A 17525-nucleotide genomic window follows, 5' to 3' on the forward strand; every position below is an offset into this window, starting at 1 on the left:
ACAGAAGTAGAGCAAAAAGTGGTGAATCTGTCCCCTAGTTTGACAAGAGGATGAACACACTAGTCACATGAAAAGGAGAGTTCTGAACAGATTGTTAACATCTCTCCTTTAGATTTCATCGAGAGAGATACAGCAACTTAAAACTTGCATATTGCACACAGCAGTGTTGCACAGATTCTAACCTCCAGTTATTTTCCATCTCCAATCCCACAGCATGGACTTAGCACTTTGTAAGTAAACAGGGGGTTAACCTGACATGCTGATGTACTAAAGCTTTAGGAAATCTATATAATGCATTTACCCAACCATAAACATGTGGAAGAAAAGCTCCTTTTGCTATGGCCAAAATTTGTACTTATTTTAAGAAATAGTTTAAAAACAGTTTCAAATGCCAACAAGCAGATGAGGCAACGAATAAAATAAAATACCTTTCTTTACTGTTTCCCATGCAATATGTGGGATGCTTTCATCATGCAGCTAAACACCACCAATGTCAATGGTATTTTTAGCATTTTAGGTTTGTCCAGCATTTACTCATAGCTGTTTCACTAGCAACTGGAGCAGATGAAATCTGAACCACTTGTCCTGAAATGCTTCATGGGCCAGTTGTAAAGGACATTTGGGGTACAAGTTTTGGGATCATGCCAGTCACCCATGATTTGCTGATATCCCCTGTGGTGTTGATGATGACTGCCAGACCATTGTGCTGCATTAACATCACACAGACTGCCTTATCTCTTATCTCTTGCTCAAGTGATTTACTACATCTTCTTAGAGCATATATGTATGAAACCTTCTGCACAGCCTTAGGTTCACCAAGGAAGATTTTTAGAGGATAGGAATAAGAAAAAAATCTGAGTAGGATTTCTTCTTAACTCTTTCAAATGTTAGTATAGCTAGTCTGATCTTCCCTTGACTCGTCCTACCTCTGGCTAAAGCTTATTTAAACCATCACTTCCAAATAAATCCCCATGCAGATAAACCTTCTTCCACACACATTTATGACAGCCACAACAATTCTAGAACCATGAAGAAGTTTATTTTGAATTTACCTTGACTTTTCCACTCATGATGTGTGAAAAAAGAAATAGAGGTGCAAGCAATACCTTCACTTGCTTTGCTTTCCTTCATGCCAAGACGATAGCATGGTTCACAAAGAGAAAGGTCAACCAGTCAAACAGTTAGGTCTAAAGTCTTTCTAAATTCTAGAAAGGAATTCAGAGTCACCTTGAAAATATTTTAGTTTTTCAATCTAATTAAATATTTTTTCTCCCCCCCCCTGCCACCCCAAGCAGCACATTTTAACTTCTCCCTTTACACACATTTATACCTTCTAGTCAATAAACAAAATGAAAGTTGCTGAAAGGCTCCTACATGCATTTAGTCTGATACATTAAGATAAACCTGAAATACTGTGGGCCACTAAAACACAGGCTAATACTCAGCAATGAAGACTTCCATCAGAATCTCAACTCAGTCTCCTCCGTAGTGCCAACCCCTTCCCAACAGGATGCCCTTCAGAAGGTGGAGTCAGCTTCTTTAAACAAGCCAGCTAATAATATGTTTTGTTTTGGTTTTTTTCTGGTGAATGAAAAAAACCAGGACCTTTGTCATTGAAGATAAACAGTAGAATCTATCAGGAAGGGAACAACCATCAAGAAAACAAAAGTGAGCTTTGCATTGCCTTTTGTTCAGAAACTCCTGGCACAGGAGTATCATCTATTGATTATTTCTTAAGCATCTGAAATGGGAGCAGAAGGATCAAGATTAATACACCTGAAATTTTGGCCAGTGGATTAATACTGACTACGTAATTTATAGCCGCAATCCCATTTTCAGAATTACTCAAAAACTGAGGGAAATAACAACATTAGACTGATTTTCAAAGATGCTTACACTGCACCCAGTGATGGTGGTGCTCACAGTGGGCCATTTACCCACTCTTGGCTGAACAATGCTCTGCTGCAGCCACACAGCTCGTAGGTCCATGAGTGAACTTGCTCATCTCTCTGTAAAACTGCAATTTCACAATACACATAGCAGAAGGTTCCTGAAGGCCTAAATTATATTCAAGAAGAGTATTTAGGCTGCTAAATCATTCAGGCACTTTCAAAGGATTTACTCAAGTTCGCAAATCTAATTGCTCATCTAAGCTTAATTCAGCTCAATTTTAAAAATCAGCTAAATCGGTGCTAATGCTGACAACACTAAAAATGCTCTTAAACTCAATTTAAGGTTAATTTGGTAATTTACCAACATAAAGGTTAAGCTGACTAAAGGTATTTTTTATATAGAATTTTATAGAATTGCATTGGCTTAGCTATAATAGTAAAAAAATTAGTTTATTCAGATTTCTCTAATGCGAGCTCATAATTTTACTTCAGGCAATAGTTCTCTAGATAAAAAAAAGTCACAGAGGAAAATGACATGAATAAGTACAGTTTTTGTTGCAGCAGTTACTTGAATTTTTCAGGATATTCAGTAAAGCGATCATCAGTAGAGAAAAACCCCTCCTATTCCCCTGACTTAAATGTGAGGAGTAACCCTCTTGTATAAGAAATGCTGCTATGAATAGGTCTAGACTTTACACAGCCATGGGTCACTAATTTAATTAGATTTCAAAGCAGCTATTCTACCTTTACACTGAATACAATACTTCCTGTACCCTCCCTCGTACTAAAAGGAATAAAACAATCCCCGAGAGGTTTACACCTCAACGCATGAGGAAACAACAACAAAGTGTACATACAATACCTTGAGTTACAAATGGGATTTATATTGTTCAAGTTATTAGGAAAACCTTAACTACCTGCTAAGTTGGTATTTTTAGCAAGGAAAACAAAAGCTTTTCTCCTTTCTGGTAAGACAGGATTCTGTTTGACCTGCTCTGCTCAGAAAATGACTGCTGTCAGCCAACCTCAGTAACTTCCCCTCCTAATTATGAGCTTTTGCACATACTACAAAATTAAAACAAGCTTCTCTGTATGAATAAAATATATTTTAAAAAATGAAATTTACTGGTAACAGTGAAAATCCTTGCCTTCCATAAAAATAAACAGTAGGTTTTGTAGGGTTTTTCTTGGGGGTTGAAGAGTAGGGTAGAGCAAGGAGCCCTGCTGTGTATCAGTGTTTGGTCTTTTGGGCTTTTGTCCTTTCAAACGAAAATGGGGGCTGCAGTTTTCACAGGGTTCTTGTATCACATTTGTTACCATGCATTTCAGACTGTGTAAGCTTACTGCTTTCATAATTTGAGTGATCCAAAGCTCCATGGATTAGTTACTTGAGGAGATTGGGGGTTTTGCCCTCACTAAAAGCCATGAGGGAATAACAAGAAACCAAGTTCATATTCTCTTCCAGGAGCTCATGGTAACATTTCAAAGAATTGCACAAGATAGGTGTTGTTACTGGAAGTGAAACCAAACTATAATAGACAGGATCATTTGCCTCCAGTTTCACCATCTATAAATGACATGAAAATACCTATTATTTGACACTATCATACTGCTACACATTTATACTGTTATTCAGCAACATGCACGTAAAGGAAAAATGTGCTATAACAACTACATGAAGAATCTTTGCAAATAGCTTTGTTAACATCAGTCCAACTTCACATCTTGCTCTGCTGAAGCAGGACACTAATTCAGCCTCGGTCCAGCTTTTACACACAAGCGCACAACATTTCATACTCTATTCTTTCACAGGAAAACAAGATGCCAGCATACAGGAAGGGCAGGGGCAGGAAATCAGGGGTTCCTCTGGATCTCACATATAAATGAAGCACTTAGGGTGTTGATTCCTTAAGCTGACAATACAGTTCTTCTGCAGGCAGCTACAGTCTACTGCTACCTTACATGCTGCGTATACAGTGCAAGAGAGAATTTTGTGAAGAGTGGATATGAAGACGCTAGTGCCAAAATTTCTGGTGAGTCCAGTGCTTGTATTTTGTGAGCAGTATTCCTACCCTCTGTATGTAAAAGACGAAACTCACCATAACCCATTTTCACAGTGCAGTACTTCTGGAAATATAATGGCTACTAGGACACAAAAAATTTTGATGCACAAATGAAGCTGAAATTATAATAGCCTCTTTACTCTCTCATGTTAGCTAGTGGCAATGGTAATCAAATAAAACTGAAAAAATTACAGAATGTATGAAAATTCATTCTAGACATCCATTCCTCTTTCTGATTTCAGGTCATCTTTCTGATCTTATGATAAAACTGCTGGGCCACAATACTTATTTGTCATCTTACAATGGAAATGAAAAGTCAGTCAATTTAAGACATCCAGCAATTTGTTATCAAATAAAATGTTTAAAGAGAGCTGTTTCATGGCTTCTAATGAATTTCAGTGTATGAGCCTAGGTTATTTTAAAATCAGTGCTGTGATGAAAAATCAGACTTTCATGGTGTGAAAACTGAGAAAAAATAAGTAGATATTTGAATGTAATTTAAAAATTCCCAGGACAGACAGCACTGGTGATCCATGGAATGTCTAAACCACAGACCCAAACATATTGCATACTCTCATATGCACATGAAAAGAAAGGGGGTAAATGGAAGTAAACAACATAAACAGGTAAGTTTATTTTATTCTGGTTATAAATAAAAACCACAAGGGTAAAACTCCTTGCCCTGCTCCCTCAAAACTAGAAAGCAAATAAAAAAAACTGAAGGGAGTCAGTGTGGAAAAAAGAACACAGGAAGAAACAACAATGATGTAAAATGGAGGCAAAAAGAAACTGAATTCTATCTTTTCAAAAACAGCATTCTGTTCTAGACACAGAGGAAAGACACTCATTTCATTACAAGAACTGTAAGTGAAAAAACAGGAAGGTACAAGTAAGTGTAATTAGGGGGTTAACAAAAGTTTGGGGAGCAGGGTCCCTATCCTATTTAGGAACATAGCAAATATAAAAGAGTTATGATGTTATTTCCTCAATTATGGCCACTTCTCCTTTGCAAAGTGGTAACTTGTAAGAGCAAGCACTGATGTGACCTTAGTATTAATTAGTAGGACAGAGCTCTCATCCAATTACAGGGAAATATCCCTTGGCACTGGGATATAACAAGGAAGAAGGGAGAAGATACAAGAAGCCAGAGAGACAATCCAGCATTGTATTATTTCCAAAGAAGTACCATCCTGAGACACTTGAGGATGCCTCCTAAAGAACAGTGTTGGGGACCTGAGGCACACAGACACAGAGCCCTGGACACTCAAGAGAGCTGTAGCTGGAACTAGAGAAATTACCAGAGCTGTGATGACAGTGCTGGAATCAGAGCTGTGGGATTTAACAGAAAGATGAAAGCAGTCGGTGACATATCCCTCCTGTCATCTTCTACCCCATAGCACTATGCCAGAACAGCACCAGCTCAAAAAAACACTTGCCACACGAGCAGATTCCTGGCTACTTATATCTACCATAGTGGCAAACATATAATTTTGCTGCCTTTTCTTATTTTTTTTATAAACTACAGAGTTGCTTTATCTCCGGCCTAGTGTGAGCTCACATGGAGATGGCTGACTAATTTGAACTGGCTGCAGACAAGTTGGTACAGGCATTACTGAGTAGCACAGACCAGTGGGGACCACCAGAGAGAGACGAGCTTGGTAGCAAATTCTAATTTACACACAGCACATGGAAGAATGTGTCAGCAAAGACTCTCAGAGTGAAGCACATTAATTAGTTAAGCCTACTCAAGTTTTGTGGCTATTTTAAAATTAATAGGGTTGAGTAAACTAGGGCAAGCAGACAAAAAGGCCTACATCCTCAAAAGCACATTGTGGGTATGCTGAGAATTGTCTTTGTTGATCTGGATCTAAATGGATTTCAAGGTCTAATAATGAATCAGAGAGTTGAATACTGTTTCCTAGATTCCTATCTCTCTGTGATCAGGCTCTTACAATGACCTGGGATTCAAAGAGCGTCTTCTACTGCATTATATTAGACCAAAGCTGGTATTAAAGAACTTTAAAAATGTGAAATTATGTGGTAGTTGACTCATCGCAGCAAGAACCATAAAGCTGAATATTGCTGTTGTTTTTTTCACATAGCCATGTAACCATATGTAAATTATACCAAGAACAGTAAAAGCAAAATAAGAAAGCATAGTTAAACTTTCTGTTATCTTCCATGGTATATATTTATAAGAGATGGATGGAGCACTTTATGGTAGCAAGAAGTTTGTGATGAAAAGAGAAATACCTTTGCCTCCCAAGTATCCAATAATATTTAAAAGCAAAGTTAACATACCTGTTTCTTCATTGCTCTTTTTTTCAGACTGTGCCACTTGTATAACTTCAGCAGCAGCATCCCTTACTACCAAATCTTCACTCTGCAGCAGTAGAACCACACATTTCCACAGAGCAAGGGTATCAGACAGTCCTACATTTATTTATGGAGAAAAATTAGAATTCTATTTCTTACATGCATTCAAAGAAGTTAGAGTTCTGTTTCCACAGCTAAACAAAACAAATGCAGTGAAACACTGCAGAAAAACACACTGACAAACCATTGGCAAAAGGACTGCCAATATGATCAAAGTATTTTCAGCATGTGTGGACTTTATCTAGATGGTAGACTCAGCTTAGTTTAAACAGTGGGCAACAGATAAGAGAATGGACCTCTCTATCTGGGCTCAACTGTAAGCCATAAGTGTTCTGAATTTTCTACAGTTTCTAGGAATGCAGAATTCCTGTTTGGCAATGTCAAAAATTTTGCCACTGGAGATTGACCAATGCACTCTGACATGGATTTGCTGTTGCAATCTGCCTGGAGCAAAAGAAGCTTTCTTCAGATAATGCCAGTAGTGCTGGATACAAATGCCATTCCCTGCAGGAAAACAGGAAATAATCCCACCTCTCAGGGATCTACCCATCACCTACTTCTCCTACATCCACCTCACCCCACCACTCACCAACAAGCCCTGCAACCCTCACACTATCTGTTGGAAGCAAGCCAAGTTAAATCCATAGGGTAATTACATACACACAGTTAAAACTAATCAGAGGTAACTGCCCAGAGGGAGGTGCTCACTTGGTAGACCCCAAGCAGGTAGATAGCATATACCACCCCAGTGGTGGCAATTCTCATCTCACAAGGAATAATCCACTTGCAAACCCTTGTGCCATTTAGTGCTGTCACACTGTGGATGACCAGCTGAAGTCACAAGGCTCCTAGGTTTGCTGGGGTACTTTTCAGGTCTTCTAGAACATCCTCATTAAGGGAATCTTCTAGAAGGTCTCTTTTAGATGCAGCCAGCTGTTAGATATTACTTTCTGGTGATCACAGACAACAGGGGAGCTGGTAGTTCATTGTTGTGCTGGTTTTCTTCAACTATGTTATCAGTAGGTCTATCAGACATTTGTATTACAAGGCTATTGTATTTCACTGCTTGGCCACAATAAATTGCTCAAGGCTTTATTACACAGGCAGAGAAAGCATTCCTCTATTTCATACAACTTCCCTATGTGGGAATGGCATGGAGTATAATTATTTCAGAAAGAAGTTGCTTTTCTTCCTAACGTAACACACTCAATAATGTTCCACTGGCACAGCTAGGGCAGAATAATTATTCCCTTATAGATTCAATGGCCAGCTGCCCCATCTAGACAAGTTTCTACAGTATCTCCAGCAGTGGTGGAAGTCTGCAAATGGATTTTCTAGAAAGACTTTTTGTGAATTCTCAGGCAGCATGATGGAGAAATGATGGGGTCACCCAGAACATACTGATCAGCATTCATTCTTCCTCTTATGAGCATAATAATGGAACCTTACGGGAATGACTACAACTCCATTCCACACAACCACTGTCTCCTTAACTTCTACTTTTTACTGTATGTGGTCAAGCAAGGTGATGCAGAATAAGGTGTAAAAGTCAAAACTGTTTATATGTGCATAACCCCTTTAAGAGAATGATTCTGAGTTTATATCACTACAACTAAACACCAGATCATGTCCTTGATTTGCTAAAATTCTCACTGCAGTACTGCTGCCTGTCTTGTTCAGGATGCAAAATAATTTCTTCATCATCTGTTACTACTTATTCTTGTATATCTCCTGGCTCCTTAATCACCAAATCCCCTTATTCTCTATTCACAGAAGGCAGGGAAAAACAAAATAGCTAAAAGAAAAAAAAATGTATTCTGCAGAACAGACCAGAGAGTTTCACTCAGCTTTGCCTCTCGGTCAGTAATGTATTATTGAATAAGACTGTGTAAGTTTTGTTTCTTTCTTTCTTTGTTTTCTAAAGAGACAGCCTAATGTTAACTTTAAAAAAATCATTGTACCTGGGAGGTAATGTGATCCAATTATTAATCATTCTTACAGCAGAATGTGTCCCTTATTACCAGACTGAAGCCTTTAACCTCAACATTCAGCCAGCACAGCTTTGTTACACTCACAGTGTTAAACTAAAAGTACGTCCACATCATCAATACAGTATTTCAGAAAGACTGAAGTCAGAGAGCAATTGCGAGCTAATAAATCTGTACAGCAATGTACAGTGGCCTGGAGACATAACAATATCTCATGTCCCCCTTCTGCAGAGTTATTGCAAGAAGCTGTGCACATGTGCTTTTTCTAACAGAATTTAAATAAGTCTACATGTTTAGTAATTAAATCCTATTAAAATGTAAAAAAACCCATTTGAGGTAATTATGTGTCTTGTCTGTGTGTACATAAAACGTATTGTATACATACATGTCATGTACTAATGGATTTAATCTAAAAAGATCCACAAAATAATGCTCCAACTACTTACCAAGAATGAGCTTCTCACTGATCAGAAGGAATGATGTTATACTTTTAAGAACTTCAGCAGCTGCTAACAGCATCTCTGTCTCTTGCTCATCTCCACAAAAATACAGTATCTGTTGAACCCATTTTTTCAAGACTTGTTCTGAAATCTAAAAGCACAGAACATGTGAGAAGTATGCTGTACAACCTCTTACCATCACACTGAACTATGGACTGCAGAAGGGATACTGCTCATTAGTAAATGTGGACTTTTTTTCAAGGTGCGCTCAGAGCAGTATGCACAGGCAATTCTCTCGCTCTGTCCCTTCACACCAGACTCACCAATGACCACACAAGTCAAAGCATATCTTTGTGTCTTCAGTTCTTCTAAACATGCAAGTCAAAGTCCAGTATGCTGGACTATAACAAAGAAAAGCAATTCTCAGAAGCATTCTACAGGTACACACACATAGCTGAAAAAAACAAAAGCTTTTGAAACATGCCATCAATCTCAGCCTTTGATAATTATGCAATGCTTGGTAAAGGGATGCATGAAGCTCCATTTTTCTCCTCTGCTAATACTGGCAATGGATTTTTTTTTTTTAATAAGACTGTCAAGGTACTTTTCATTTTGAAAGCATGTGCATTCAGAACATTGAATAAATCTCCATGTTGGCTGATACACAGCAAAGCCCACTGTCCTAAAACATGAAGAATCAGAAAAAAAGAACAGGAAAGAGAAATTTCCTGGTTCAAATAAAATCCAGTGGCCATCTTTCGGAAAACATTTAGTCCTCCAACATATTCAAGGAAAACTACTACTAAGTAAAAAAAAAAAATGAGATAAAGCTTCAACTCTTCCCAATATGTAATGATGACTATTAGATTTTTTGTGGAAAAAATAATGTGCATTTTATTCAAAAACTTGTAAACTCTGCCCTGCATTGAGATAGCTGGGCCATAACTGGGAAGAGAAAATCCTAACTTGCATAAGTGACCAAGAAAGATTTGAGATCCCCTGCAAATGCCACCCTTAGGAGAGCAGTTGGTTGGTCAAGGTGCAGGAACCTCAAGTGAAGGTTAGAAAACAGAACTTGCAAAATGCAGGAGGTGGCACCCAGACACAGTGTGTGCTACAGCTATCAGAAGGAAGCTCTGGAGGGGAAAAAAAACCCCAAACAAACCCAAACAGAGTGGCACTTCATTCACAGGAGAACAGATAAAGCAGCACCAGTTTGACCTGGACACAGTTGAGGTATGTGCAACTAAAGTTTTGGAGTTTTTTCTCATTTCTTTCCTTTTTTACTTATTTTTAATTAAAAGAAGTGAAAAACATAACAAAATAAGGTAAAGAAGAGAATCAATGAAGAGGTGAGTCAAGTAAAAGGGCAGACAAGTACAGGAAGATTCACAGAATCCCAGAATGGGTGAGGTTGGAAGGGACCACATAGTGGGTCAGCTGGTCCAGCTTCCCTGTTCAAGCAGGGTCATCCTAGAGCACAAGGCACAAGATGGTCTTGAATATCTGCAAGGGAGACTCAACAACCTCCCTGGATGATCTGTTCCGGTGCTTAGTCACTCGCACAATAAAGAAGTTCTTCCTCATGTTCAGATTGAACTTCCTGTGCATAAGCTTGTTGCCTCTTGTCCTACTGCTTGGCACCACCAAGAAGAGCCTGGCTCCATCCTTGTCACTTCCCTTCGGATACTTATATACATTGGTGAGGTCCCCTTTCAGTCGTTTCTTCTCAAGGCTGAACAGGCCCAGCTCCCTTGGCCTTTCCTTGTAAGAGAGATGCTCCAGTCCCTTAACCATCTTTGTTGTCCTCTGCTGGACCCGCTCCAGGAGCTCTATGTCTCTCTTGTACTGAGGAGCCCAGAGCCAGACACAGCTCTCCAGGTAAGGCCTCACTAGGACTCAGAAAAGGGGCTTCATCCAAGTAATTCACAAATAAATTAAACAATACTGGGCCCAGTAGTGAACCTTGGGGGACACCACTAGTGACAGATGAACTAGACCCTGTGCCTCTGATTACAGCCCTCTGGGTTTATTCCTCACTAACTGAGTAATAAATGCAACCTCAGTCATACTCTTGTATCATTCTGTGTGGTACATGGCCATGTACCTGCACTGCACAGAGGGACAGAGCACGTCCCACAGATTCTGCAACAGGGGAAAACAAAACATAAAAATCTCCTAAGATGTTACAATTACTCAAGTTTCAAACAGACACATCTATCTAGAAAAGACAGAACTTAACTTTTACCTTATGGAAGAGAAACAATCCCTTTCACAGACGCAAATACTGAAGCCCAAAGAAGGAATTTAGAGGGAAAACTGAGGTACCCGGTCTTTTACTAAGCAGAAAGCTCTCTCTGTAGAGATATCTTAGATCTCCCATGATTTACATGCTTACTAGAGAAAATTGTTTTAGCATTACTAGTTAATATTGTTACAGCACTTTTCAGTAATTCCTCTTTGTTATTTTAAACTTGAAGTCATCATATTATGCCTTTCTTTAACAAAAATATTTAACATCATAATTAATTTCCTCAACTCTTGTGTGCAAATCTGAGATTTTCTTTTTTTTTTCATAATGAGACCAGATTATTAGCATACAATATGAATTCATTCTGCTGTACACTCTGTGAAAAGTAACATCTATGCAAGGAAAAAAAAAATCTTCATTTTAATACAGATCATGAGAATTTTCTTTATTTTAAAATATCCATTAAGTGGGTTTTGTGTCTTCAAAAATATTTTTTAAAATGTCTAGCACTAAAAGCTGCCTTTGCACTGCTCTACACATACATACGCGACATCACAGACTGACAATTTAAAATCAAAAGAAATCTGAGCTGGCTGGGAACTGCACCCAACCACTGCTTCAGCTTCCCATCCAACCTGCTCTGCTGTGGGCTCCACAGCAATCAGAAACCACAACAAAGTTGCACTTTAGTAAATGGGCTGGATTCAGAAAAAGCGTTAATCACCGCAGGCATTTCCCTTTCCACATTATAGTGACCATTTCAGATGAGCTCAGAAGTTGAAATTAATCCATCAGAAATATTTACTTATGCATTTAAGTTTAAATGACTTTGAGAGGGATATACTGAGATGATATTCATGGCTTTTTCATTTCAGTACATACCACTGCATTCAGAAAGGAAGATAAAACACCAAAAAAGGTGCAAGGACACAAGAAAACACAAGATTGGGGCTAAAAGAATCCACATTATTACAAGCACAAAAACCTCCAGATTACAAAACTCTTAAGCAGCTCCATTTCCCTTACCTGATGATGGTTCTGCAAAAGATGGATAATCAACTTGGAGGCAAATTTGAGAGCTATGATTTGACCTTCAGTGCTGAGAAAACAAGGCAAAGGACATATCAAAAAAATCCAGCTATTTATGCCATCATCTCATCTCTAGAAGAAAATTAGCCAGCTCTTAATTACTTCTGATTATCACCAGTGGATATTTTTCAGGCTTAGCACCTGGAGTTTTTACATTACTCCAGGTGCTAGCTAAGTTAGCTAAGTTTTCAGTTGATATGCAAATGAAACATGCCTTTACTTTCACCTCTCTCATGTTTATTTTCTATTTACAATACTTCTTACAGAAAAACACATTTGAAAATGGAACCCAAGTCAAATAAACCAGACATTATTTTAAATTATAAACAAAAGCACCTCTTCAAGCTGCTGTTAAGCTGCAAGAATATCTCTTCTACAGCTGCTAGGAATGTTCCAGATGCAGAATATGCCAACTGCCACCTTCCAAGCCTCCACGCTGCCCAGCAGGGTCTGAGGATGCGGCTCTCAGCACCATGGTTTCTGAAGGATAGTCTCACCATGGGGAATGGCAACACCTGAGCAGCATGGCCTGCCAGTTCAGCTATTTCCCTCTAACAGCACCAGTCAGTGTTATTTTACCACCACTATCTTACTTCATTCCAGAAATGACCACTTCCCACGATAATCATTTAAACTTGAACAATTTAGTGCAAATCAGCAGCAAATATGCATAGTTATGAAATGCTGTTCTACACTCTATACCCTAAATATTCACCATTGGTAACATGGTGAATATAGGGTTCAATGTTTTTATGGCTTAAAAACTACTAGAAACAGGATGTCAAACCCATAGAGCCTGGACACTTTAACCCTGTTTGTTCATTCCATTATGAATGGATGGACACAGACTCTAATTCAGTACAAACTACAAACTGGATCCAAATTTTCAGTGCTTTCTGGAGACTTTACAGTCTGAATAGGGAGTGCAAATCCTACAGATTAGAATTAACCATTTCTGCCAATCCAACAAGTTAAATGAGATCTGCTACTCTTTCTACAAATCGTCTGCACATAAACCGGGATATAATGTACAACACATTCACGGCAAATGAGTGTATGTTTGGATTATTAATTCAAAGTTAAATCAGGTGTTTCCCAATTACTGTTCAGGAAGAACTATGCTCACTGGCTATCACTGGACAGCCACAGTAACTTTTTATTTCAGGAACTGTATTACTGGACATTTACAGGGTGCTTTCCCATATGACTTGTGGGCCTTTCTAATAATTCAGATCTATGTCTAACATCTTTGAAAAATTCTCAAGAACTCTCTTGATTCAAACATGCCACATTCACTTTTCTGAAACATGGATTTTTAAAGGGTAGTCTCAAAACAATAAATTAATGTTTCAATGTTTAAAGTTTTAAAAATATAAGTATTTCAACATTCATGAAAGACCATACCTGTTAGAGATGTCTACAAGGTTTAAACTCCAGGTTAAGAGCTCATTTGGATTCATTTTTATAGAGCATTCAGTCTTTGGAAGCACATTTCTAAGATCCATATTATAAAGAATTTCCAGTACCTGCAGACACAATTCACAAACAAAGAATTTAGGGACAGTCTCAACATGAATGTGCACATTTGAGATCAATAAAACACCAACTTAAACCTCACTCCAAGAACACAAAGATTCTCTCTGGATAACACTAAGAAAGAAAAGAGGAAGTTCTTGCTTTTACACAAGAACATCTGTTACGGAATTATTTCACAGTTCCTGTTTAATGAAAAAAACAAACCCAACCACTCACCTACTATTTAAAAAACATAATGCATGTTTGAAATATAACTTTAAAAATTAAGAATATAATTTACTGAAAACATAACAAATGTCAATAAAGTAGCACCCTCTTACCATGCAAAAACACTGGTGATTTGTTTCCTTCAGAGCCATTGTGAGAAGAGTGTCTTCCAAATCAATGAGTAAACATAATACACCTTCTCTTCCTTCTGCAGTCTGCTTGGAATTTTTTTGTTTCAACCACAGCAGTATTGCTTCCAACACAAGCAGACGTACTTCATGAAAGTCACAGTGGAGAAGATGAGCTATTGACAATGATGGCTTGGACATTTTCTTTGCAGCAGCTGAACTGCTGCCCTGGATGTCCGGATCTGCAGTCACAGGCAGCACTGATATTACAAGTTTGGTGATGCTCTGAAGATACTGTATCAGTCCTGGTACTACAGATGAGTAGGGAATACCAGACACCAAATCAGAGTCTGAAATAACTCTGTTCATCTCTTCCCAAAATTCATGAAATTGCATTCCTGGAATGAGAATAACAATAAAGTGACAAATAGATGATGTTACCATTTGCTCCAGATCATGAAGTTGACAAACATCAGGTATGCAAAAGGTATCATACAGTAAATTCAGGCATAAAATTAAAATCATAGTTCTTCTTCATTTCAAACTGATTCCAAATTATAAAACAGCTTTCCTAGACATCACGTGTATACATATTTAAATAAAAAGGAATAAGGACACAAAGTTTTCTGAGAACTATAAATGGTTCAACATGAGTTGAAAGTTTCAAATAACTTGAAAAAATGCTACAGTACCTTGCAGAGTACCATTCTGGTACTCTGCATGGCAGAGGCATTCTGATAATATTGAAAGTCCCATGCTTTCATAGATTTAATCAGAAAAAATTACTATTAAGAAGATGCCCCTTCTGGATAAATAGACCTATCTGGTGTGTATCAACGTAAAGAATTTCCGATTAAAAAATCCAGGATGCTTTCCCTATCCTTATTAATTTTGAACAGTTAACACAGCTAAGGATAAAGGAGTCACACTGTAATCTCTCTTATGTTTCAGCACAGGAACTGCGACATTTCAGCCATTCACACATGTGCGACCTGTCCACAAGGCACAGTACAGCTTGACAACCTTCTCTAGTGCTTGGCCACCTCCTGGAGCAAACAAAAAGGTCACTGCTATCTGTGATGCCAGAGGGTTTCAGGCTTTAGCAGAGCTGGTAATGTAGCCACAAAATGAAAGAAAAAAAATAATCAATGGTCTCTCAAACTTAGACTGAAATACTCATGCACTTCGAGTTCAACCTCCTTCTCTATCATCAGTGGGAACGAGTCATTTTATAGTATCGAAACCAAGGATTTTTGCCCAGTTCAGACATCTATATAGATTGTACTGCAAGAAAATGAATATGCTATATCCCACAGAATTCAAATACAAGTAAGGGAAAATCATGAAGGAACACAGAAGAGAACAACAGTGCCACTGGTGCTAGGGGATGTTAGAAATTTAGGTTTTTTAAAATTTAAAAATGCACTAAAGGTAAATACAAAGATTAGAGCAAACCTAGATTTCTTCAGTATCTGCAAGAAGACAATTCATTGCCATATAAACTTTGCTATTTATAATTAAACACTGAGCACTGCTAAAAGCCTGTCCAAATATTCCTACTAAATTGCTGAATTTGCGATCAAGCTGCAATGTAAATATGGATTCATTTTGTTGCCCATGAAGACATTTCCCTAAGCCTTCTATTTACAGCTAAATATCCTGCCCTTTCATATTAAGATTCTTCCAAAGCCATCTTAATTTGTTTGACATTTACACAGAAACTTGACATGATTGTACACTGTCTAGCACATAAGGCAGAACTGTTTCTGAGTAACTCTGGACAAGCTTCAAAGAAATGTAGTATTTGTAAAAAATTTTCAGACATATTGCCTAACCATTAGTTCTATCATTTGTGTTTTCACTACAGTTTCTTTTCTGAACAGGCTTGATGTAGTGAAAGAAACTGCAGTATCAGTGCGAAGCCATGTCACAGCATTATCCTCTAGATGACACAGCCGACTTCCACCTCTTCACAATGCAAACTTGTGTATTTTATTTGCTACATTTTCTGAAACTCTCCAAACACACTGGTTTTATATACTGGCATCATAGCATAAACTAGCATTAATGCCCATGTCACACGACAAGTATCCAACAGCCAGAATTCCTTAATTTCTGAACTGTCTGGTTGCCTTGGAGAGGGATTAGGCCTTCGTCTCAGTTATTACACAGACTGACTCCACAGACACCAGTTTAACAACAGAAATAATCCCAGGCAGTTGAAAGAAAAAGGTTCAAGTTCGAGCACCTCAGTTCAAGAAGAGAAACAGCTTCAGTTTTGGAGCCCTGCACCCTCTCTGCTTCCTACCCCTCAGCTGCGTTTCAGTAATACATATGTCAACTAGCTCAGTTATTCAACCCAAGTGTATAATTCTATTACTTTCATATAAAAAACATAGTGGAGCTACTGACTCCTAGAACTACTACTTCGCAGAGATTGATACAAGAGTCTTTGCTAACAGATCCTCCTTTTCTGTACACATCAGATCCTTCTGTTTTGGATGCCTTTTAGATGACTTTTTTTCCCATGCAATTGTGACAGACTGAACACTGTGGCTCATATATTTTACGGAAAGTCTCTTTAAAACTGGATGTCTCAATGGCAAGGCCGTCAGCAAAATAAGACTGTCTGCATATTTGCTTAGCCTCAGAATACCAGAAAGCAAATCCTTCTGCATTCATCTTGTGCTCCACATGTTCTCCAACACTCTTTTTTCACACAAATATGTACAAAAGGAAGGAATGCCCCTGTCTTATTACAATGCAGTGGAAATATTCCTGCTTTCAACTTCATCACTAAGAAATTTTTCCAGGCTTTTATGTAAATGTTTTCTCATCTGCTCAGCTTTAAGTAAACTCTTTCCTTTGGCTTACATCAAAATATCCAACCAAAGCAGAAATCCACACTGGTTCCCAAAGCAAATGTCAGCCTCTGTTGTTAAGATACAATAAAGACATACTTTTATTTACAAACAAAAATCACTGTACAGTTTGAACAACCAGCTGCTTTGAGAAGGAAGAACAAATTCTCGCTGACCAAAGAAGGATCTTGGCAAATGGCAGTCTTGTCCAGGATGCTGACAGATGTAAAAGAGCCCCCCAGAATTAAGTGGATTAATTTTATTTTTCCCTCCTTAAGGATTGCTTCATTTGTAGGACAGGAAGAACATTGGCCTCCTTCTAGGAAGGGAGACGTCTCACACAACCAGTGTCACACAACTAGTCTCCTTAACACAGAGCACAAACATCCCACAGTGCTCCTCAATGCCTTTATGTTCCACTACATTGATATATGCATACATCATCTATGGCATATCATCTAGGTTTGAGGCATTGGGTTTTTAATTCTCTTTGTGATTAACTCATGTTTGATCAATTATGTGAAATAAAATGGCCTTTCATCATCTGAAAATAGAGGAAAGTAAAAGGAGCAAAATGGAATTAGCAGACCTGATGAATGCCTAGTTAAAAACCTCCTCAAAGTTTAGCAACTGCCAAACCTGTGCCCTGCCTGACTCTCTTCTGCTCTTCCCCAGAGTGGCAGGCAGGCCCTAT

General features: G+C 38.2%; 1 protein-coding gene across 3 annotated transcripts in view; it reads right to left on the reverse strand.

Annotated features, from left to right (window-relative positions):
• Nucleotides 1–17525, reverse strand: part of THADA (THADA, armadillo repeat containing) — a 164922-nt gene that overhangs the window by 22369 nt on the left and 125028 nt on the right. For 2 of the 3 annotated variants that reach the window (XM_027641212.1, XM_027641210.1), the window contains exons 32-36: nucleotides 13956–14368; nucleotides 13504–13625; nucleotides 12037–12109; nucleotides 8766–8910; nucleotides 6257–6388 (exon numbers count right to left, since the gene is read on the reverse strand). In XM_027641212.1, coding sequence (XP_027497013.1) covers nucleotides 6257–6388; nucleotides 8766–8910; nucleotides 12037–12109; nucleotides 13504–13625; nucleotides 13956–14368 — 885 coding nt within the window. Of the gene's footprint in view, nucleotides 1–1318; nucleotides 1582–6256; nucleotides 6389–8765; nucleotides 8911–12036; nucleotides 12110–13503; nucleotides 13626–13955; nucleotides 14369–17525 lie in introns of those variants that run through there. The other variant, XM_027641213.1, reaches the window with a different exon arrangement.

Source organism: Corapipo altera, unplaced genomic scaffold, assembly GCF_003945725.1.
Source record: "Corapipo altera isolate COAL_440 unplaced genomic scaffold, ASM394572v1 48b, whole genome shotgun sequence".
Lineage (NCBI taxonomy): Eukaryota > Metazoa > Chordata > Aves > Passeriformes > Pipridae > Corapipo > Corapipo altera.